Source organism: Staurois parvus, unplaced genomic scaffold (genome assembly GCF_062004578.1).
Source record: "Staurois parvus isolate SC_StPar_1 unplaced genomic scaffold, SC_StPar_1.0 ptg000578l, whole genome shotgun sequence".
NCBI lineage: Eukaryota > Metazoa > Chordata > Amphibia > Anura > Ranidae > Staurois > Staurois parvus.
Genome location: NW_028318374.1, coordinates 6,106,670 through 6,130,739, shown reverse-complemented (window position 1 = coordinate 6,130,739; position 24,070 = coordinate 6,106,670). Strand labels below are relative to the sequence as shown.

The following is a 24,070-nucleotide window of genomic DNA, read 5'->3' as shown; positions in this document are numbered from 1 at the left end:
TAATAAAACCTGGAAGCTGATTGGTTTCTATGCAGAAGAGAGCCTGATTTTGCATTCTCCAGCTTTAGTAAATAAACTACATGGTGTGTGAGAGATATTGAGTTCCGGTATCCAGCATCCGCGGGGATGAACACATCAGTGTAGCTGAACTGAAACCAGACGGTGTATTATTAAAGTAAGATTTATTAGCAGTGAAACAAAACGCATCCAACACCAGCCAACTGAATACACAGCAAAAGATGTACATAAACCAGGTGACAAAATACCTAGCTATAATACAATATTCACAAAATGGGGAACACGGATAAACAAGGTGAGGGTAGATTTAGATGTGCATCAAAATCTACATTGCTTCTGAAGCATGATCTGCAAATGGAGTGCTTCCCCATTTGCTTGAATGTTTTGTGTTCAGCGGGTTTGCTGCCATTGCAGCTTAAAGGGGGGGGGGGGGGGGGTTTTGGGTGTCAAAAATGCGATTCAATAATGCATTTTTCTGCCCTCCAACCTCACATCTAAATGAATCCTGAAACAGGATTTTCAAGGAGATGGATCTGGAAGGAGGTCAGAACTTGGATCAGGAACAAGGGAAGAAGATTTGAAGTAGCAGGGCACAGAATGCAGATACTGGAACAGAATCACAGCATAAATCAGGATCATGGTCAGGAGCAGCAATAACCGTGTAATCGGCATACAAGCAAAACACTGAGCCAATGAAGGATGTTAAGGAAAGGGTTATACACCATCTTAGCGGCCAGCATCAGTTGGAGGCTGATTACTGGGATCAGGTGGCCACTGGAACTACACTCTTCTGCTGTGGGAACCACGGTGCCACCAGCAGGTGACCCAGGTCCTGCCACAGTGTAACTGTTGTCTGGGAAATGAAAGGGTTGTGTGTTCAGTAATTTTTTCTATTTTTTTTTTTTATTAATGTATTCTTTTGGGAATGGAAAAGCTGTATTTTTAGTAGTAATGTTGATGTTCTTTAAATAATGTCTGTCCTCAGTATTTTTATTGCTGGTCTGTGGGGAAAGGACAGGCTATATCCTCATGGTTTTATTTTCTGGTCTGGGGGTAATGAATAGGCTAAGGTCTTGGGGGGGGTGGAGGGTTGCCAGTCTTTGAGGAAGGGATAGGTTTTAAAGAATGGCTGTCCACTATTTTTTTGCTGGTCTGTGGGGAAAGGACAGGCTATGTTCTCATGGTGTTATTTGCTGGTCTGGGGGTGATGATTAGGCTAAGGGTGGAAGGGTTGTCAGTCTTTGAGGAAGAGATAGGGAGTGTTCTCCGGTCTGTGGGGAATGGGTAAGGCAGGGTGATATCAGGAAAATGGATGCCTTCCCTTTTTTTTTTTTTTTCTTTTTTGTGATTTTACTTTTCCCTGTGGCATGCAAAGACTACACTTTCAGCGATGCTAATGATCCCTGGATAATGGATAACTACATTCTAGCTGATGTCACTCTTCTCTGAAGATTGGATGAACTTCATTCCTGGTGATTAGATTGGCCTCTGTGGATGAACAGACAGCAAATTTAAAGGATAAGTTCACCATTGTAACATGTTACACCTGTGTTTGGGTGTAACATGTCACAGTACAGTACCTGTCCACATTCCCCTCACCTTCCCCTGTGACCACAGTTGGGGGACCTTCTCCCTGCATCTGCTGTCATAATTCAAAAACAGCACATCTATGCAGGGCTTTGCCCACACAGCCGCGTTATTCATTCACAGATTCCTGTGAATGAGTGAACAACAAGTACCATCTTCTACTGCAGCAGGCAGCTTGTGGTTCTCAATGAACTGGGAGGGTGCTGCTGACCACTCTTGTAGTTCATTGTTTCTTTCTGTAGTTCCTGGCATTGCACTGGCTGATCGCGGGTGCAATGCCTTACAGGCTGCAGTGTAAAAAAATTATAGATGCCCATTTGTTACCTGCAAAGATGTGCATTTATTATTTTTTCACAAAAGGTGAACTTCTCCTTTGATAAAGTGCTAAATCTTCCTAATATAGAACATCATGCGTCAGAAATGCACTTAAAATGTCTAATGTATTTTAGTTAATACATCTGGAAAAAGGAAAAAACACACACAAACAAAAATCGTGTATTAACCAGAACCTAACACAGAATGAACTGACAGCTATTGTATCTCCCCACAATAGTTTTTAGAACAGAAAGTACAGCACATTTGCTTGTTTGAGCTTTTTACGGCACAGATAACTGCAGATAAAAAGAAACTGCTTTACCACATCTGGCAATATACTTGAAAGGTGAAGGATAATTGTTCAACAGCCAGCAGAGAACACATTTCACATAGTTACAGGGTAATGCTGCGTTTTCCACCTTTTTTGTTCTGGCAAGTTGAGTTTTACAATCTCTGTGTGCTCAGTTATCAGCCACACGCCTCATCTTTAAAACTGTGAGATAGTAGGTGCATCTGGAAAGCTTGTTGACTTGATGCTCCCTTTGGACACTTGTGTAAAGATGGTTGAGTTACTATGGGCAGCACAGTGGCTAAATGGCTGGCACTTCTACCTGGCAGTACTCGGGTCATTGGTTCGAATCCCAACCATGGCACCACCTGCCTGGAGTTTGCATGTTCTCCCTGTGCCTACGTGGGTTCCCTCTGGGTACTCCGGTTTCCTCCCACACTCCGAAGACATGCTGGTAGGTGAATTGATTCCTGTCCAAATTGGCCCTAGTATGTGTATGTATGAATGAAAGTTAGCGACCTTAGTTTGTACGCCCCTTGAGGGTTAGGGACTGATGTGAATGTACAATATATATATATATGTAAAGCGCTGCGTAAATTGACAATGCTATAGAAGTACCTGAAATAAATAAAACAATAAGCAGACTAAAAAAGCTATTTGGCCTTGTTTACACGTGCTTCAAAATGTGGCATTTGACATGCTCTTTTAAAGCACTCTGAATACCAATAAAAGCACCTTTCACTAAATAAAATAGTTACCTTACAGTCCTGTTCACACTGTTGTTTGCTTTGCTTTAAAAATGATCGCTATGTCACTTTCTTGGCGCTCTCCAAAGCGTCTCCAAAGCCTCCATAGAAGTCTATCACAACACTCGCTAACAGGCCTTTTATTCAGTTAATTTTGCTTTTTTTGGAGGTATGAGATATCCCAGGATGCTTTGGGAAATCAGCGAGAAAACCAGAAAGACGTCATCAGCAATCACTTCTAAATCATGTGTATACATTCTGGGGGTGTCTGGTGTGCAGCATGGAGCAGCAGGAAGGCGTTCAGAGTCCAGACTGGAACAGAGCAACTAGCAGACGGCACACGTGGTGCACAACATGGCAACGTTCTAGCAAAAGGAGAGCGTGGACCAGAGACAAAAGACTGAGCAGTGGACAGTCAGCAGAGCTGGGGGACCAGAGCAGAAAAAACTAGCAGATGTCACATGTGGTGTACAGCATGGGAGCAATATAGTGGGAAGTGAGCAGGGAAAGGTGAGAGAGGAGGATCAGCAGAGTTGTGGGTTACTACTGAACAGTGGATCAGCTGAGTTGGGGGTTACCATTGAGTGGGGGATCAGCAAAGTTGAGGGTACTACTGAGTGGGACATCAGAGCTGGGGGTACTACTGAGCAGATGATCTGCTGGACGAGGGTACTAATAGGTTGGGGATCTGCTGAACAGGGGTACTGATGAGCAGGGGATCTGCTGAGTGGGGGTATTACTGAGCCAATCAGGAGAGGGAGGTGGCGGGGCTGATTCACGGTTCTGTGTGTGTGAATGGACACGCAGAGCCGTGGCTCAGGAGTATGTCTGTTCAGGGACCCCCATAGCAAGCTGCTTGCTGAGGGGGCACCCTACAAGAGGGAGGGGCCAGAAGTGCAAGCAGGGGGACCTGTGAAGAGGAGCTTCTGGGCTGCTCTGTGCAAAACCACTGCACAGAGAAGGTAAGTATGACATGTTTGTTTAAAAAAAAAACAAAAAAAAAACAAAAAAACTTTAGCATCTCTTTTAAGATCACATGGCTCTCCAGTTTGCTTTCCTTCACAGATGCATATGACCTGCTGCTGAGCATTGCCTGAGCTGCATAAAGCTGCTTTAGCACTCCCATTAACTTTTATAGGTGAAAAAAACAGTTCTAACACAAAAGCCCTGAGTGTATAGCCTCCTAAACTTGTATAGAAGCATCTCTCAAACCCAGTCTTATACTTAACTATCCCCAATCCAGAGAGCTATTTCTATCCAAATCGTTCAATTCTCAAACCATCCTTACCAGGCCTGTGCAATTCTATTCATTTCTATGGTCTTCTAGTACTAGGTCATACTCAGAAGTGCTGGGCTATCTAGACCGTGATTATTATTATTATTATACAGGATTTATATATTGCCAACAGTTTGCTCAGCGCTTTACAATATATCTGGAGACAATACAGCAACAATACAGCTCAATACAAGAGGAATAGGAGTGCCCTGATCCTTGGAGCTTACAATCTAGGAGGGAGGGGATAGTGGTACAAAAGGTAGTAACTGTGGGGGATGGACTGGTTTGGAAGCAGGGTGGATTTGATTTAAATCCTAGTTTTCTACATAGACCAATTCTTGCTGGTATAACTTTAATTTGCAAGTAGATGAAGATTTTTAGAATAACTTTTCATATTAGTTTTTTTTATCCCCAGTTTAATAGGTTAATCATTCATATTTGGACAACTTTTCTGTTGTACTTAGGAAGGAGAAAAATATATAAAAATAATCAATACCTTAATAATAACAATTTAAATAGATTTATTCAACTGAAACAATAACATTCCAGCATATGTGATTTGCTTAAACATCCATGTTTGTTAACTAATTTGGCTAAACAAAATATATATATTTTAAGAAACTTAGACTGTCAGCCCCTTCCTCCTCACACTTAGTTTCACTTTCTTCTTGTGCAGATCTATTCCACTCCAAACAATCAGAAAAATATTGTTTCTATTCTATTCACTGAACTTCTTGAAACTTAGCACTGAAGGGGTTGATTCTGTATTCATAGGTTTGTAGAAGTTAGGATGAAGGTCTTTTTCTTAACTCTTTTCATGTTATAACATTTTTGCTGTGAAGAAGAGGCATGTGATCTCCGCTGAGCCAAATTCAGTTTTGAGAACTGCAAAAGTAAACCGAGCATCTGTGATAATATCTTGTAGGCAGAGAAACTGCCCAATAATCTTACAAAAACCTCTGGAAGAGCATGACATTGTGAATGGATTCATGGAATTTATTTACCAAAACAATTAAACATATACAGCCTTATTCTACATAATTAAAAAACTAATCTTTATTTCATGATGGAATAACCTTTGGATGGTAATATATTTTCCTCAAAAAGCATTTTATTAAAAAAAAATCGATTTAAATAAAAAAAATCCGATTTTTTTTTTTAAAAAAAAATCATTGATTTTTATCCACCCTGTTTGGAAGAGTAGAAGATTCCATTATTAGCTGAGGGAAGGATAGGCTTCCCTGAAGAGATCGGTTTTCAGAGATCACCTAAAAGTGAGCAGAGTAGGCGATAGTCTGATAAATTGGGGTAGAGAGTTCCAGAGGATGGGGGAAGCTCTGTAGAAGTCCTGGAGACAAGCATGTGAGGAGGAGACAAGGGCGCTAGAGAGTAGGAGGTTGTGCGAGGAGCGTAGAGTACAGTTTGGGTGATATTTGGAGACAAGATTGGTGATGTAATTTGGGGCAGAGTTATAAATGGTTTTATATGTGATTGTTAATGTTTTGAATTTTATCCGTTGGGCAATGGAAGCCAGTGGAGGGATTGGCAGAGAGGGGTGGAGGACACTGAGTGGAGGTCAGTGGAGGGATTGGCAGAGAGGGGTGGAGGACACTGAGTGGAGGCCAGTGGAGGAATTGGCAGAGAGGGGTGGAGGACACTGAGTGGAGGCCAGTGGAGGAATTGGCAGAGAGGGGTGGAGGACACTGAGTGGAGGCCAGTGGAGGAATTGGCAGAGAGGGGTGGAGGACACTGAGTGGAAGTCAGTGGAGGGATTGGCAGAGAGGGGTGGAGGACACTGAGTGGAGGCCAGTGGAGGAATTGGCAGAGAGGGGTGGAGGACACTGAGTGGAGGTCAGTGGAGGGATTGGCAGAGAAGGATGGCTGATACAGAACGGTTAGTAAGGTGGATTAGTCTGGCAGCAGCATTCATGATAGACTGAAGAGGGGTTAGCCTGCGATGAGGTTGGCCAATGAGGAGGGAGTTACAATAGTCAAGGCGAGATATAACAAGGGAGTGAATAAGTTACTTAGTGGTTTCCGAGGTGATGTCTTGTTTCACCAGGGGCAGATATGTATCAGACTAGGAAGGGGGGGGGGTGCTCTCGTGTAAGTGTGCCTTTTCCATTAAATATAGTAGACGCAACATGGCTGGCTGTAGCTCCTCTATTGGAACACCCATAAATTGGGCTTCTGCCCAGGGTAGAGCTACAGTCCTCACAGAACTGACTAAATAAAAAGTGCGCTTGTAACACAATGGGACAATTCCAAACAGGACAAAGTGCTACACATTCAAAACCAGGCCATATATTATAGCATGCCAGGGTATAGGCAGATAAAGAGATAAAGGTGTTAGACTTTTGTTGTGCTTTAACCCTTGCCTCAAAGCCTGGATGTCCAGACCAAATGTAGCAGACTCCATATGCTTTGGTTAAAACTGAACTGCAGGTTAAATGAAAATATAACCCTTGCGGTCGGGGGTGTGCTTGGACATGTTACACGCTATATACGGGTGGAACATATTCAGAAGGTGAACTTATCCTTTAAAAATGTTCCCTCCCCCCCAACATCTATTTTGTGTAGCAAAGCTTTAAATGGAAGAATTATTGAAGTTAGTTGCTACCTAATGAGTCTATATAGGAAAAAAAATCAGATTATTCACACTTCACTTTCCAGTTGTTTTGTTCTTATTTTATATTGTATAAATCACAGCAAAGTAGATTAACAACATGAATGCTCATGAAGTGCTTGAGGTATCCTTGGAAACAACAGGAATTTACAACAATGCACGCTGGTGCAAAACCGCGCATGTAATACATGACATATCTCCAAGATGCAGAGTGAGGACACGTGTAATAAATGTGCAGTTTAGGCACACTCAGGATTTACCTTTACCTGTCATTCACTTTCATGGTCACCCAAAACCCACTTATAATACATTCAACAACACCAACTTCATTCTTTTTTCTTATTAATCCTTCTGATTATGGGTTGTTGGCCAGTTTTCTGCATTATGTGTTGCAAACCAAACAATTATGATTTAATTGGATTGACGGGTCTCCCAGCAACATGAATAGATGCCATTTGGTATTGCTGCTAAAATCTAGAAGGTTTTTGAGCTTGGTCTTGGTGTGATCTTGTAAACAAGATGGATGTACCCAGGTTCATGGTTTTTTTTTTTTTTTTATGCACTTTAACCACTTGCCTACTGGGCACTTCTACCTGCCCAAGCCAATTTTCAGCTTTCATCACTGTCGCACTTTTAATGACAATTGCGTGGTCATGCAACCATATGAAATTTTTATAATTTTTTTTTACACAAATAGAGCTTTTTTTGGTGGTATTTAATTGCTGCTGGTGTTTTATTTTTTGCGCTATATACCAAAAAAAGAGCAAAAAATGTGAAAAAAAAGTTTTTCTTTGTTTCTATTATAAAATTTTGCAAACAGGTAATTTTTCTCTTTCACTGATGTGCGTTGATGAGGCTGCACTGATAGGCAGCCCTGATGGGCACTGATAGGCAGCCCTGATGGGCAGCACTGATGGGTGGCACTACAGGGCAGCACAGGTGGGTGGCACTGCAGGGCAGCCCTGGTGGGTGGCACTGCAGGGCAGCCCTGATGGGTGGCACTGCAGGGCAGCACAGGTGGGTGGCACTGCAGGGCAGCACAGGTGGGTGGCACTGCAGGGCAGCACAGGTGGGTGGCACTGCAGGGCAGCACAGGTGGGTGGCACTGCTGGGCACTGATGATCAGTGCCGATCACTTCTCTGACAATTGCGGTTATCGGCAGTACTTTCCGTACGCTGTGACAGCATGAGGAAAGTGCAGCCGACAACCGGCAACTGTATTTACCCGGTGATCTGCTGTGTCATTGGATCACGTGGTAAAGGGCCGCCGTGATTGGCCGTGTATCGTATCACGTGATCAGCTGTCTCCGTAGGACACAGCGATAACTGGCGGTGTCAGGTGCGCACTGCTGGGGGCATGCAGGGGGTGTGTTCTGGAATGACGTCCATGGACGTCCTCCCAGAACTAGACAACCATGCTGTAGCCGTCCTTCAGCTATAGCGTGGTAGGGAACTGGTTAATTGGAGTCAGTTTGTTAATTGCTTTACTGTAATTGCAATGTTCTTTCTTTTTTAAATATATCTATTAATCAGAATTCTGCTGAAGATATAAGTAGATAATAGCTTTTTTTTTAAGCTGAACTCCTGAATAATTAAATATTGTCTAAAAACAAGAGGATGTGTATTCCTAGATGAATCTTGGGGTGCTTTGTGTATTTCTTCCATTTTGAAACTTTGCCCCTGTGCATGAACTTCCTGTAAAAAAGACCAGTCACTGCTGCTCTCTCTCCTTGTGCGGGCTGTTTAAGCTTGTAGATGTTACCCCCCCCCCCCCGTTCAGTGATCCCCTGCTGATTGGAGCAGAGCTGGTGGAATAAACATCCGTGTCCACTCAGGTTCTGTAACCCTGCTCTATGGGCAGCTGGTTTTAAATTGACTCCACTGTCCATTTGCACCTGTCTACTCTTAGATGTGATCTGCCTAAAGGGAGGGGACTGATCCCCTTCTGTTCTTCTCAGTGGACTGGATCGGACCCAAAACTAGGCGGTTGTAAACGGACACAAATCCCTTTACTCCCCCCTATACGTAGGGATGCATGGACCCATCCAATCAGGTTCGCCAGAAAAACTGACAAGCAGACCTGATCGGATCGCCCATCTGAAAGGGTCCTAAGCCTGTGTTCTTTTTGGACACGGTACACAGGCTGCAGGCAAGCAATTGTGGGCAGATAAGAGAGAAGGCAACAAATCACCTGGGCTTTATGTAGTGTGGCAAGCAAGTTGTGAACCACTGTTGTATTGGGCTCAGTGTAGAATGAAGAAGAAGATTCTACAGTATTTTATGCAGTTTTGGGATTTAACATGTCCTAATGTTCAACATCAAACTTGGGTCTTATTCTAAAACATAAAGCAGTTTACTACTGCGGCCTTTGCTTGGTATCTACATGACCAGTATAGGAAGGAATCTGCAATACAGTTTGAGATTTCTTTCAGTGTTTGAAGAAGGCCATAGACGGTTGAAAATCAACCAGTTTTTAAAAAAAAAACAAAAAATCGGTTGTTCGATCGGCCGACGTTACCACCAACGTTAAAAAAAATCAGCTGATAACTTAACCCATAACTTCTGTCCCTTGCAGAGACAGGGGAACACAGCATACAATGTGACAGCAAGAAAAATAAGAATAAAGAATTAGAATCCCAGTCCGCTATTATATTTTGTATGAAAGTCTTGCGGTTGCAACAAATGTATCCATACAGATGGTTTTATTTGGATACAAATGGATACATTTGTTGCAACCGCAAGACTTTCATACAAAATATAATAGCGGACTTTAGAATAAAGAACGGAGCCGCCGTTCAGTGACACCTGTACATTCCATAGCGCAGTACAGAGCAGCCACAGGGCAGTCGTCTTCCTTCCTTCCTCCCTTCCTTCCTCCCTTCCTTCCTCCCTCCCTTCCTTCCTCCCTTCCTTCCTCCCTTCCTTCCTCCCTCCCTTCCTCCCTCCCTTCCTTCCTTCCTTCCTCCCTTCCTTCCTTCCTCCCTTCCTCCCTTCCTCCCTTCCTTCCTTCCTCCCTTCCTCCCTTCCTCCCTTCCTTCCTTCCTCCCTTCCTCCCTTCCTCCCTTCCTTCCTCCCTTCCTTCCTTCCTCCCTTCCTTCCTTTCTTTCTTCCTTTCTTCCTTCCTTCCTATCATTGCCGGGAAGATCGGCCGTGAATTTTCCAACATGACCGATAAAAAAAAATGTGCTAAAACCACTAACAGTGCGAAAATCGGCCGATTTATTTATTATTTATTTTTTTCTCCGGCCGAAAAATCGGCCGATTTTCGACCTGTCTATGGCCAGCATTACTCTGAGAAATGTATGTTGTTCCCGCAAAACTGATATCCTACTTTTGTTTTAGTTTTGGATAGAGGGATTAGAACACCTGTCCGGTTTTTATTGATGTTAGTGCCCCCGTTGAGGAGATTCACCCTCTCTATATGTTTACTATTATCAAAAGTAAAAGAAAATCCTAAACTTTGGGTTGTGCCCAGAACAGTAGCAGAGGAGAAGTGTTCCAATGGGGACACCCACTTCTGGTGGCCTTGGTGACAACCAGAGATTTGCTTACTTTATAGGTATTTCCTCTCACTTCCTGTTTGGCTTTGGGACTGAAAGTGATAGAAAATCTCCCCAGTGGAACTCTGATGGCAAAAAAAAACCTGCCAGAGGTTATATTCCTCCCTTACACTATCTGAAATAAAACAAAATGCCTTTTAGTTTTACTTTAGGTTTGTTGCACTTTAACCAACCATTTGTTCTCCAGATTCCTGCACATACTTGCACTACCTGCAAAAGAAATTGTTCCTTTTTTCCCCATCCATAAAGTCTTTGAATCTGTCAATGCTGTGATTCATTAATAAAATTAAAAAGCTGTTTTAATGAACTCCATTTTCAAGGCTTTGATGCCAGGCCTGGCTGAATAATTAGGTTAAAAAAGTTAGACATTTTATTTTAATGCATTCTGTTTTATAGGTGACCTATAAAATGATTTTAACTTTCTGCGCAAGGATGACTGTGTGATATACTTCTAAAACTTTAGCAGACTTTGTAAATATGCAAGTTTGATGCATCCTATTAAAACCCTCATCTGTCAGGAGGACTGGAAACTTGATTGGTAACCAGTGTAATTGGTTCTTGATCTTCTATTCACCATATTAAAGGATAGAAAATGTTACTGTACAGCAGGGTGGATTTGATTTAAATCAAACTGATTTAAATCACGATTTAAATCACTAGTCAGTAAGGCTTGATTTAAATCCTAGTTTTCTACATAAAGACTAATTCTTGCTGGTATAACTTTAATATGCAAGTAGATGAAGATTTTTAGAGTAACAACTTTTCATATTAGTTTTTTTATCCCCAGTTTAATAGGTTAATCATTCATATTTGGACAACTTTTCTGTCGTACTTAGGAAGGAGAAAAATAATCATTACCTTAATAATAGCAATTTAAATAGATTTATTCAACTGAAACAATAACATTCCAGCAGATGTGATTTGCTTAAACATCCATGTTTGTTAACTAATTTGGCTAAACAAAATATATATATTTTAAGAAACGTAGACTGTCAGCCCCTTCCTCCTCACACTTAGTTTCACTTTCTTCTTGTGCAGATCTATTCCACTCCAAACAATCAGAAAAATATTGTTTCTATTCTATTCACTGAACTTCTTGAAGCTTAGCACTGAAGGGGTTGATTCTGTATTCATAGGTTTGTAGAAGTTAGGATGAAGGTCTATTTCTGAACTCTGTTCATGTTATAACATTTTTGCTGTGAAGAAGAGGCATGTGATCTCCGCTGAGTCAAATTCAGTTTTGAGAACTGCAAAAGTAAACCGATCATCTGTGATAATATCTTGTAGGCAGAGAAACTGCCCAATAATCTTACAAAAACCTCTGGAAGAGCATGACATTGTGAATGGATTCATGGAATTTATTTACCAAAAAAATTAAACATATACAGCCTTATTCTACATAATTAAAAAACTAATCTTTGTTTCATGATGGAATAACCTTCCAATAAAAATCCGATTTAAATAAAAAAAATCTGATTTAAATAAAAAAATCCGATTTTTTTTTTTTTTTTTTTGGATTTTTTAAAAAAAATCATTGATTTTTATCCACAATGCTGTACAGCTCCTTGGTGTAGCTGTGCTGCTTGCTGGATCACCTTCTCTTTAAATGGGCAGAGATCATCTTGCCAAACATTTTCTGAGCTCTTTCTGTCACCGTGCAACAAAGTGCATTTAGCATCTTGTCCTGTCTTTCTCGGTGGTTTGTTTCTGAGTAAGCATGGTCGACTGTCTGATAGCTCTTATAGCAAAGAGACTAAAAGAACTTTGAGTGACAGCAGTTGCCTGAGGAACTAGGAGCTTTTGCTGAAACAAGCTAGGTTAGGTTGCACAATGCCCTTTGTTGCTAGGGTGCAGATGGCCTAGCTGCCTGTGTCCTAGCAACCATTGACATAGTTTGGCCCAGTGCTACATACCCGATAGTTTGGCCCAGTGCTACAACCAATGATGTTGTGTGGCCCCTCCCCTGTATGCAGCAACATACATATACATACATATTTTGGCTGTACACGTAAGCTGGCCATATACTGTGTAAATTGTGTCCAGTTCCTGAGAAACAGGCTAAAAATCGTTCAGTGGGTGGCCCAGACAGCCATGTTCCTCTCGTTAAAGATGTCAGATGGGAAATTTTTGACTTAATGGCAGGACCAGCAGTCAACATACAATAGCCACGGCAGGATATTCATCCATTCACAATTTATAGCACGGGTTTAAGGAATTGGCTATTTTTTTTTTTTTTTTGTGCAGCCTGAATGTTTCAGTATTTGTCTAGCTTTAGTTATTTGTTACTGTACAGTTAGTTGTTACTTGTTTGGATTGTATCGGGGTGCCCAATCCAGCTGTCACTGTTTGAAAAGACAAAGGAGTGGAACAGGGGAACTTGGTGGCAGCCCTCCAGCTGATAAACCCCTCAGGCACACTTTCTGAACTGGGAGTGGTGGCAACTAAGACCTGTCTGAGTTCAGCATTAGTAACACCCACAAATTGGACTTCTGTCAGGGAAGGAGTAGATAAGCTGAAAAGGAAGGGAAGCAGAAGGGATTTTCTACAGGTTTCCATAGGGAGGCTAATACAGATATTTAGACATGAATACCTGGACTTGCATTTAATTTTTTAATGCTCATGAGAGTTTAATTGTCCATTGAGCAAACTGGAGGCTGAGGGGGGGGGGGGAAGAAGCTGCATAGTTGAACCAGGAAAAAAGGGTATTGCATCATTTGTTTGCTTGACGGGTTACTTTAATGACAAACTCTAATATATTTTAGTCACTTTTATATATTTTAATTTTACAAGTAAGCATTGGATTTGTGGACTTTTTTCAATATTTTTGAAAAGCCATATTTTGAGAATATGCATTTAAAGTGGAACTTTATCCATAACTTGTTAAAAAATAATGTTCTTTAGCAAAGAACATGCATTCCTCATTAATAATTGTTACCAAAGTTAGTGTGTGTTGTAAATATCCTCAAGCATTTCTCCTGGTCCTTCTTGACAGGCTGCCATTTTGTGGAAGCCCAGAGCACCTGAGCAGCAGTAAATCTTTAGGCTGTCAGAAGTTCGGCCTCTACACTTTCAGCACAGTGCCGAAAAATAGGGAGCAACTGGGCATGTGCAGAGCAGGGTGAGACAGTGTATTCCTGGATTTTAAACGGTGTAGATGCTTATTTGTAGTGTTTACATCTATATATCTGCAAAAGGGGCCAGCCTGTGATCTAGCAGGACCTAATTTTCTGACTAAAGTTCCTGTCAGGGCTCCGGGTATGACCAGAGGTGTGTGGACTGACACAGGGAAACGCAGGCTTCAGATATGGTATAAACAATATGATTTATTAAGACTAACAATACAAAACGCAGTGCAAAACTAAATATAAACACAGTGCAAACAAACCAAACCACCTACAGATAACAATACATACAATGCAAGAGTCGTCAGGCAGGCCGGGTCAGTAGCAAACTGAGTACCAGGAACAGGCGGGAGAGTGGTCGGGGTCACAAGCTGGGTTCAATAACTCACGGGCAGCGCGGTGCAGAGGGTCAGGCAGAGAATGGTCAGGGTCACAAGCCAGGGATCAAACAGGAGAAGTCAACAGAGGTCAGGATCAGGCAGGGTCGGCAACAAGTCAGGCAGGAACAGGAACACAGGATACAAGATACAGGGGCCCATGGAAAAACACACACCAAGGCCCTGACTGTGAGTCTGGCCATTCCTTAAATACAACCCCTGCAATCAGCTTCAGGTGTTTGGCTGACTGCAGGGGTGAGTCTCTGATTGCTGAGAGCACCCGCTGGCCAGCCCTGGTACTGCAGCCCACAAGGCAGTTGAGTCCCACCATTATTGGCAAGTCCATTCCTGACAGTTCCACTTTAATACAGAGTGCATCCAATGTACAATGTTTGCAGAACACTACTCTGGACGTTTTGCCTACCTCTTCAGGTTAAACATAATGGCTAGGTCTTTGAAGGCAGAGGTGGGGGTAGGGTGTTCATTGTAAACTGGAGTTCTACCTTCATTAAGTGCCTATGTAGCAGCCTCACACGAAAATGCTGTATATTTCCTATATACTGTATGTAAATCATTGTACTGGTGTATTCACAGATCATTTCCACTTCCTTATTTTTACACTGGTTTATTGGCAAGCTTTCATATTCTAGCAAGAAAAAGTGAAAGATATTGGCGCTGGAGAGAGAGGATAAAACTTTAAAAGTCCCATTAATTGTGGGGGAGTAGTCCATATATACTCAGCACCATCATGAGGCAGCACCCTAAGAGTTAAGCTGGACTCTGTTGTTGAAGATAAAAGAAGAGAGGGGTGCCTCGTCTGATGAAGAAGCAGTAGCTTTGAAACGCGTTACTGCCCCCTCCTTATGGCATTAGGCTCACGTGGTGACGTCACATCCACCCGGCAGCCATCTGCTTTCCAGCCTGGTTCCTACACAGACACAGCTGTGGAACGCTGATTGAGACATGATTCGAGTCAGGAGACCTCTCTTCCTCCATAGCCTTGGACCCCAGATGTCCATCTATCTTCCCCTTCTGCCTCTGGGATTCTACCAGGATGACGTCCACCCTTGAGATATATGCCTCTGACCCACTTGTATCTAGTGAGCTACCAATCTTTTTGTGCTATTAAATTATTGTTAAATACTACACTTAGTCTGGCGCCCCTCTTCCTTTTTTTTGTATTCTAGCAAGTAATGTGCTCCAAACGAGACACCAAAATGCTTTTAAATATTTTCTTTAAAAGTCACAAAGGATATGAATCCACTTTGTGTCCCCAAATGCCGTTACAAACAGAAATATTACCTTTGTAAAAGCAATGGTGAAATCATCAGCATGTACAGAGTTGTGAGAGGGGCCCAACAGCTCCACACTACAGGCTGCCTGCAGAAAATAACAGAAGGAGGCGGAGACAAGACCACTTGTCCTGTATAAGGAGAGAGAGCAGCAGTGACCGGTCTTTATTACAGGAAATTGATGCATAGAGTTTTAGTACAGGAGCTGTTTCATGCTGGTTTACTGCACAGATCTGGAAGATATTCAAAAAGGACACCAAGATTCAATCAAGAATACACATTTCTCTCGTATTAAGGCAACATTTGATTTGCCCTACTTTCAGCTTTAATGTTTGTTTTAAAATCACTGTCCTCTAACATGTTCTCTGTTTCTTCCATTACAGTCATATCATCCTTATGCTTGCTGACGACATGGCTTGTAACCCGAGGAACCCCAAACCAGCCACTGTGTTTAGCCACAAAAATATGGAGCTTAATGTTTATGGCGACAATGTGGAAGTTGATTACAGAGGATATGAGGTATGGGGGAGTTGGACATTGTATTGGGTCATTTCACTAATTAAAGTGTTACTAAACCCAGGACCCTGCATTCACTATATCTGGTCTCCCACAGTACACAGAACATGGAAGTGCAATTATTTTAGTAAATGTAAACTGCTAAATACCTTTTCTCATCAGCAGTTAGAGCAGTCTTGTGACTTCTATCAGTGTCCAGCTGAGCACTGGTTAAAGCTTGTAGGTGGAGTTTTCTTTCAGCTCTAGGAGGAGGCAGACCCCCTGACCTCTGCCTGGACAGTGCTGATTGGCCCTGTGCTGATCACATGCACTCTCCCAAGAAAAAAAAACTCTCTAGCAATATACACCAAACTGAGCATGTACAGCTAGCCCCCTAGCCTTGGTTCTATCAGGAGATATTTGGGAGACACTGGAAGAAGGGGAGGATCAGAGAAGACAGGATCAAGCATCCTTTCTACACAATGTGAAGGATTAACCCCTTAGGTTCTACAGTGAGTATAACAAGCATGCTTTACTGTATTTACAGACTGATTTTACTGTTGTGGGTTTAGTAACAAAAATGTTTACACCAATAAACCAGGCCGTGGCCTATATTGCATCCAGTTTGGTGTTTTTTGTTTTTTATTCTTTGCATGTTTGCTGTAGTTTTTTCATGCCGCTTATGGTCCCATTCCAGTGTGCTCCTAAGTTCCTCTGTGAGCTGACAACTCAGCCCCGGCTGCATTGGAGTCCTAAGCAGTGTTGTCAGCCCTCACGCAGTTCTCTCCTGTTGGGAGGAATTGTACGACCCAAGGTTCCTACACCTTGAGAAAAGCAGGAAAGGTGTCTATTAAATGAGCAGAACATTTTTCTCTTCGTTATTATCCAGGAAATTTTGGATTTAACGAGAGTTAGGCTACATTTAGGTGTAAATAATATTAAAAAATGGTGTAGCGCTACATAAATAATAACATGTGAAATAACATAAATAAATACAATATGTACAATAATAATAAATATGTATAAGATGATAGATCCTCCAAGGGTCTACTTATAAGTGTCACAAGTAGTGATTATAAGTGCATATAACCAACAGGTCCCAACCTAGGACCTACATAAAGTGAATAATACCCAATCCCAATTGGGAGATAATCGCCCCAAAAGCAAAGTGGCATATAACGTGAATCCCAAAATGCGAGATATTTGTATAAAAAAGTGACATTCCCCAAATAATACAATCACATGAATAAATTATCATAAATGACAACAAACCAATCCAATGAATAAATATAAACTAATGTCCAATCAGGTGCAAAAGAGCAAAAAATGTGCTTCAATCTTCCAAACAAGTGCTGTAGTACATGTGCAAATTGTATATCGATATCCTTAAATGGCAGCAATGCCACCTCACCTCCTTAATGCGACCCAATGGGTCAACACGCCTTATGGATCACCCTGGATCCTACACAGGAAATATCTCCACACCATACAGGCTCCACTGGTTCCACAGACCTTCACTGGTAGCTCGCATATAGCATGGATTCCCCTTCCACAGGCAGGTAAATGTAGTACAGCCAACTTATAAGTACCATATTAAGGCCATGAAAGAACAAAGAACAAATCTTCCATAGTGCAACACTGTTTTATTGCAGTGTAAATATGTAAAAACCGCCAAGTAAAACACTCACATTTGGTAAAACAAAATCAGACAGTCACACCACGAGGTATGGGTGTACTATGTAAGAAACCTGGTGTACCAAGATGGCGTTCCGCCGGAAACACGCCACAGCGCATCTACACGTTGTGTCACGCTCAACATGTGACTTCCTCAGGATCCTTACATCTTGGTACACCAGGTTTCTTACCTACAGGGAAGCTTATAATAAAGCTTACCTGTAGGTTAAATGAATATCTCTTAGGCTTGCACCGTTTAGGAGATTGGTTGGTAGCCAGTGACATCCCCAGCGCATGCGTCTGAAGGAACGGCATACTCATGCCATTCTCGGCACACTGTACCGTGGCCATGACTCCCACACGCATGCGCGGGAGTGACGTCATCGTGGCTCAGCCATTCAAGTGACCACAGCCCGTGAACTCTGAAGGAAGACTGGGTGAAGATGGCAGCCTCTGCATTAGTGACAGTGCACCGTTGGAGGGCTTTGTTTCAATGTAAGTCTTTCATAATGTGCTAGTATGTTATGCATACTAGCACATTGTGCCTTTACATTGCAGGGATTTTTTTTCTTAATTTACTACCACTTTAATCTCCCCCAATGTGTTAGCTCACTGCAGAACGTTAGGAGCTCACTGGGTTTCTGGCAGATCCACAACTCAACAAAACTCCTCTCAAAAACACAAACTAGAAAGGTTTTTTTGGCTATGCATACCCTCCTAAATCTACTGATATTTTATGCCTGTAAAGCAGCTGCAATGTGCTGGAAGCAAACCTCTCCTCCCACGACACGTTTCTGTAATCGCCAATCTGTCTCTATACCAAACTACCTATGCTAATAGAGGCTGCCCCCGTAAATTTCACAAAATATGGTCTTGCTGGCTAGACAACACCTCCACAGCCACCATGATGGACGACAGAGTGGCTTAGAAGTGTATGTATTCATTTACTGTGTCTTCTTCTACTTATAAATCGTTCCTTCATTTTCTCTGAATTTAATTATGACTGTTTAAGCTTTGCATGCAGCCTGCATCCTGCTTCAGGAGAATGAAAACTCCTACAAGCTGTAACCAGTGCTCTGCTGGACACTGATAGAAGTCACAAGACTGGTCTAACTGCTGATGAGAAAACGTATTTAGCAGTTTATATTTACTAAAATAATTGCATTTCCATGTTGTGAGTACTGTGGGAGACCAGATATAGTGAATGCTGGGTCCTGGGAGACCAAATATAGTGAATGCAGGGTCCGGGGAGACCAGATATAGTGAATGCAGGGTCCTGTGAGAACAGATATAGTGAATGCAGGGTCCTGTGAGAACAGATATAGTGAATGCAGGGTCCTGTGAGAACAGATATAGTGAATGCAGGGTCCTGTGAGAACAGATATAGTGAATGCAGGGTCCTGTGAGAACAGATATAGTGAATGCAGGGTCCTGGGAGACCAGATATAGTGAATGCAGGGTCCGGGGAGAACAGATATAGTGAATGCAGGGTCCGGGGAGAACAGATATAGTGAATGCAGGGTCCGGGGAGACCAGATATAGTGAATGCAGGGTCCTGTGAGAACAGATATAGTGAATGCAGGGTCCTGTGAGAACAGATATAGTGAATGCAGGGTCCAGGGAGAACAGATATAGTGAATGCAGGGTCCTGTGAGAACAGATATAGTGAATGCAGGGTCCTGTGAGAACAGATATAGTGAATGCAGGGTCCTGTGAGAACAGATATAGTGAATGCAGGGTCCTGTGAGAACAGATATAGTGAATGCAGGGTCCTGGGAGACCAGATATAGTGAATGCAGGGTCCTGGGAGACCAGATATAGTGAATGCAGGGTCCGGGGAGAACAGATATAGTGAATGCAGGGTCCGGGGAGACCAGATATAGTGAATGCAGGGTCCGGGGAGACCAGATATAGTGAATGCAGGGTCCGGGGAGACCAGATATAGTGAATGCAGGGTCCGGGGAGACCAGATATAGTGAATGCAGGGTCCGGGGAGACCAGATATAGTGAATGCAGGGTCCTGTGAGAACAGATATAGTGAATGCAGGGTCCTGTGAGAACAGATATAGTGAATGCAGGGTCCAGGGAGAACAGATATAGTGAATGCAGGGTCCTGTGAGAACAGATATAGTGAATGCAGGGTCCTGTGAGAACAGATATAGTGAATGCAGGGTCCAGGGAGACCAGATATAGTGAATGCAGGGTCCAGGGAGACCAGATATAGTGAATGCAGGGTCCAGGGAGACCAGATATAGTGAATGCAGGGTCCAGGGAGACCAGATATAGTGAATGCAGGGTCCAGGGAGACCAGATATAGTGAATGCAGGGTCCTGGGAGACCAGATATAGCGAATGCAGGGTCCTGGGAGACCAGATATAGCGAATGCAGGGTCCTGGGAGACCAGATATAGCGAATGCAGGGTCCTGGGAGACCAGATATAGCGAATGCAGGGTCCTGGGAGACCAGATATAGCGAATGCAGGGTCCTGGGAGACCAGATATAGCGAATGCAGGGTCCTGGGAGACCAGATATAGCGAATGCAGGGTCCTGGGAGACCAGATATAGCGAATGCAGGGTCCTGGGAGACCAGATATAGCGAATGCAGGGTCCTGGGAGACCAGATATAGCGAATGCAGGGTCCTGGGAGACCAGATATAGCGAATGCAGGGTCCTGGGAGACCAGATATAGCGAATGCAGGGTCCTGGGAGACCAGATATAGCGAATGCAGGGTCCTGGGAGACCAGATATAGCGAATGCAGGGTCCTGGGAGACCAGAAATAGCGAATGCAGGGTCCTGGGAGACCAGAAATAGCGAATGCAGGGTCCTGGGAGACCAGATATAGCGAATGCAGGGTCCTGGGAGACCAGATATAGCGAATGCAGGGTCCTGGGAGACCAGATATAGCGAATGCAGGGTCCTGGGAGACCAGATATAGCGAATGCAGGGTCCTGGGAGACCAGATATAGCGAATGCAGGGTCCTGGGAGACCAGATATAGCGAATGCAGGGTCCTGGGAGACCAGATATAGCGAATGCAGGGTCCTGGGAGACCAGATATAGCGAATGCAGGGTCCTGGGAGACCAGATATAGCGAATGCAGGGTCCTGGGAGACCAGATATAGCGAATGCAGGGTCCTGGGAGACCAGATATAGCGAATGCAGGGTCCTGGGAGACCAGATATAGCGAATGCAGGGTCCTGGGAGACCAGATATAGCGAATGCAGGGTCCTGGGAGACCAGATATAGCGAATGCAGGGTCCTGGGAGACCAGATATAGCGAATGCAGGGTCCTGGGAGACCAGATATAGCGAATGCAGGGTCCTGGGAGACCAGATATAGTGAATGCAGGGTCCTGTGAGAACAGATATAGTGAATGCAGGGTCCGGGGAGATCTATACATACATTCTGATAGATGAAAATGAATTATTTTGTACCTGCAGTATTTTAAAGGGACAAAACATAGGAAAATGTGCTGAATATGTGTTTTTCTTTTAATTTAGCCCAGACAAGTACTTTAAGAGTTGAATGTAACTCAGCCTTTTGCTTTCACCCTGCTTACATACATTACTAATTATGAAAAGAGGCAGTACAGACTTTCATTGCGTCAGTGACACATTAACCTTCCACGTTTATTGCCCCCTTCATCTATAGGTAATTATATTTTCATTTCATGCAGTGACTCAGCATTGAAATTTAGTGACTCACTCTTCAGCTTTTCACTATGAGCCCACAGCTTTCCTTGGCAGTGCCAGTTCCAGAAGTAGACCGAAGAATTTATTGTCTTAAGCGTTTGTAATCTGGGGCCTGGAAAACAGCAATTAGCATCACCAGCTGTCTCCCGTTTTCATAGTATCTTTCCAGACGTTCTGCCCACCACTTCTGCCTCTTTGTCCGAAGACACATATTAAATCAGCATAGTGCTAAACTACCAAAAAGAAAACCCATTACAAAGCCTTATCCATTAGTGTGGGTACAGACTAGGGTTCCATTGCGGTTTGTTTAGAGGTAGATGCTTTTTATTGCTAAAACTGAACCCCAGGCAAACAGCTAAATACACATATGGCATACATAAATGGGAGCTCCTTTACCCAACACAAAAAGGAAATTGTGTTTCTGGCTATCCAAACTTGAGATTTACACAGAACAGAACTGTCTGGCAGACCAGGAGGCCTAATTTTTCTCTGTTGTTCATGTGTTGGCACTTCTGGTCTAAAGAGGTACTGGTGATGTTCCCCTGGCCTCACAACTGAGATCCCTAGACCTCTAATGTCTCCCCTGCCCTCCACTCCAGATAATCTAGCCCAGATCATGCTTGATTAGCTGTTTCCCTGGCGCTTCCTGCTTCATAGACCATAAAGTAAATAAGAGAATAGATGTTCCTGATCTCCTCCTTCTCATTCTCCTGCTTGCCATTCTGAGCCCATTTGTTGTGGTGCTTTAGTCTTCTGCACCTCCCAGAGGGGGTGGGGAGTGCAGATATATCCACTTGAAGACCAGAGGTTATAACGAGATGATTCCAAGATGATCATTATCCGTTAGATTGCTTTTACAAGAACCTCCCACCACCTTCCACGTACTTTTGGGGCTCTCACATCCCACTGGGAGACCGAGCTTCAGCCCTCTGACCATAGAGGTAATCAGAGTTTTATATAGGCGATATAGGGCATGCTCTCCACAGGTGATAAATGGGAAGTTGAAATCTCAGAAATCAATATTCACCTGACTAATCAGGAGAAGATGGTTTCATATGGAATAGGAAACTGGAACCAATGAGCATTCATGGCTTATGGTTTTCTTGGATTAAACAGCGCCATTTTTAAAATGGGAAAGCATCTGATCACACCAAGATCGGTGTGCTGTTAAGGGCAAAGGAGAAATCTGGGGTCCAATAGATCCCAGATATCTCTGTAAAGAGTACCTGTCACTGCCTATTGCTATCACAGAGGATATTTATATTCCTTTGAATACAATTAAAATGATAAAAAAAGTGACAGTATAAAAGAAAATAATTTAAACCGTCTCCCTGTGCTCATGACAAAGGAGAACGCACACATCTGCCCCGCATGCGCAAAAACAGCAAGATCAAGGGCACTAAGTCTAGCACCAGACCTGTGTAAATCTAAAGTAGTAGTACTTAAAGGCTTTTAAAGCGTCGCCCATACATAATGAAATTTAATTAGTTTGTCACCGTTGCGCAGGTGTGCGCAATTTTAAAGCATGACATGTTCAGTATCTATTTACTGTAACATTATCTCTTACATTTTACCAAACAATTGGGTATTATATAACGTTTTTGTGCATTAAAATTCAATATATATATATATATATATATGTAGAGGGTAAGGTAAGTGAGCGCAATCAGATAGAGCAAGCAGCTAACATACAGGGTAATCCTCAATACCTTAAATCGTAAAAAATATATAAATGGGGTATGTAGCGCTAAAGAGTATATATATCAATCAAAAAAAGAGGGTGTCACCATGCATAGTAATATAACAATTCTATTATAGAAAAATAAAATGTTCATATAATATATCAGGAGAGGTATTGGATGTGATCCCAAAGTGCTTCAAATCCAACTTGATAGAATGGAAAAAGTTTAAATATATAGTGTGGTTATGCGCTTACCACATATACATACAATTTGGGCATTGTATGTAAATCATCAACAGCAGGACATCAGGGTCTGGTCAGCAGCATGAGCAGCATCTGGTCACATCAGGACATCAGGGTCTGGTCAGCAGCATGAGCAGCATCTGGTTACCATAGCAGACACTCAGGGATGGTGGTACACACACTCTCGAGGGTCCCCTCAGACTCACCAGTAGGTCCAACGTTGTCACATGGACACAAACAAACAGCTCTTTCTTCAGAATAACAAAAGGCTCGTTTATGATAAGCTTTGCAAGGTGGCGATCTGGAATGAGGGGCCATTAGATGCTTGGACAACGTTGGACCTACTGGTGAGTCTGAGGGGACCCTCGAGAGTGTGTGTACCACCATCCCTGAGTGTCCGCTATGGTAACCAGAGGCTGCTGACCAGACCCTGATGTCCTGATGTGACCAGATGCTGCTCATGCTGCTGACCAGACCCTGATGTCCTGCTGTTGATGATTTACATACAAATGCCCAAATTGTATGTATATGTGGTAAGCGCATAACCACACTATATATTTAAACTTTTTCCATTCTATCAAGTTGGATTTGAAGCACTTTGGGATCACATCCAATACCTCTCCTGATATATTATATGAACATTTTATTTTTCTATAATAGAATTGTTATATTACTATGCATGGTGACACCCTCTTTTTTTGATTGATATATATACTCTTTAGCGCTACATACCCCATTTATATATTTTTTTTGCTGCATTTGAAAAACCTCTGTGCAAATAACATTTGCCATTAAAAAAAAAAAAACCTGCCATTTTATTTTCTAGGGCCTCTGCTTAAAATATTCTTTGGGGTTCTAAGTAATTTTCTAGCAAACGCCCCCCCACACACACACAAACACATTTTTTACATGGAAACAAAAAGTGTCAGAAAAGGCCAGGTCTTGAAGAGAATATAGTCGCCCCAAAAATATTTTATGTTGCCATCATGAGCTTGTTGTAAACCCTTCATGCTCTGCACATGAATAGTATATCCAGAGAGGTGAAGTGGTTAGGCATAGTCTAATGTCCCATGTGT

The 24,070-nt window shown here is 42.7% G+C and overlaps 1 protein-coding gene across 1 annotated transcript in view; it reads left to right on the top strand.

The window, feature by feature from the left end:
* The window catches only part of PIGK (phosphatidylinositol glycan anchor biosynthesis class K), a 232,176-nt gene that overhangs the window by 14,545 nt on the left and 193,561 nt on the right, over positions 1–24,070 (top strand). The window contains exon 4 of the mRNA XM_089692185.1: positions 15,592–15,727. Within this exon, the coding sequence (XP_089548311.1) occupies positions 15,592–15,727 (136 nt within the window). The remainder of the gene's footprint in view (positions 1–15,591; positions 15,728–24,070) is intronic.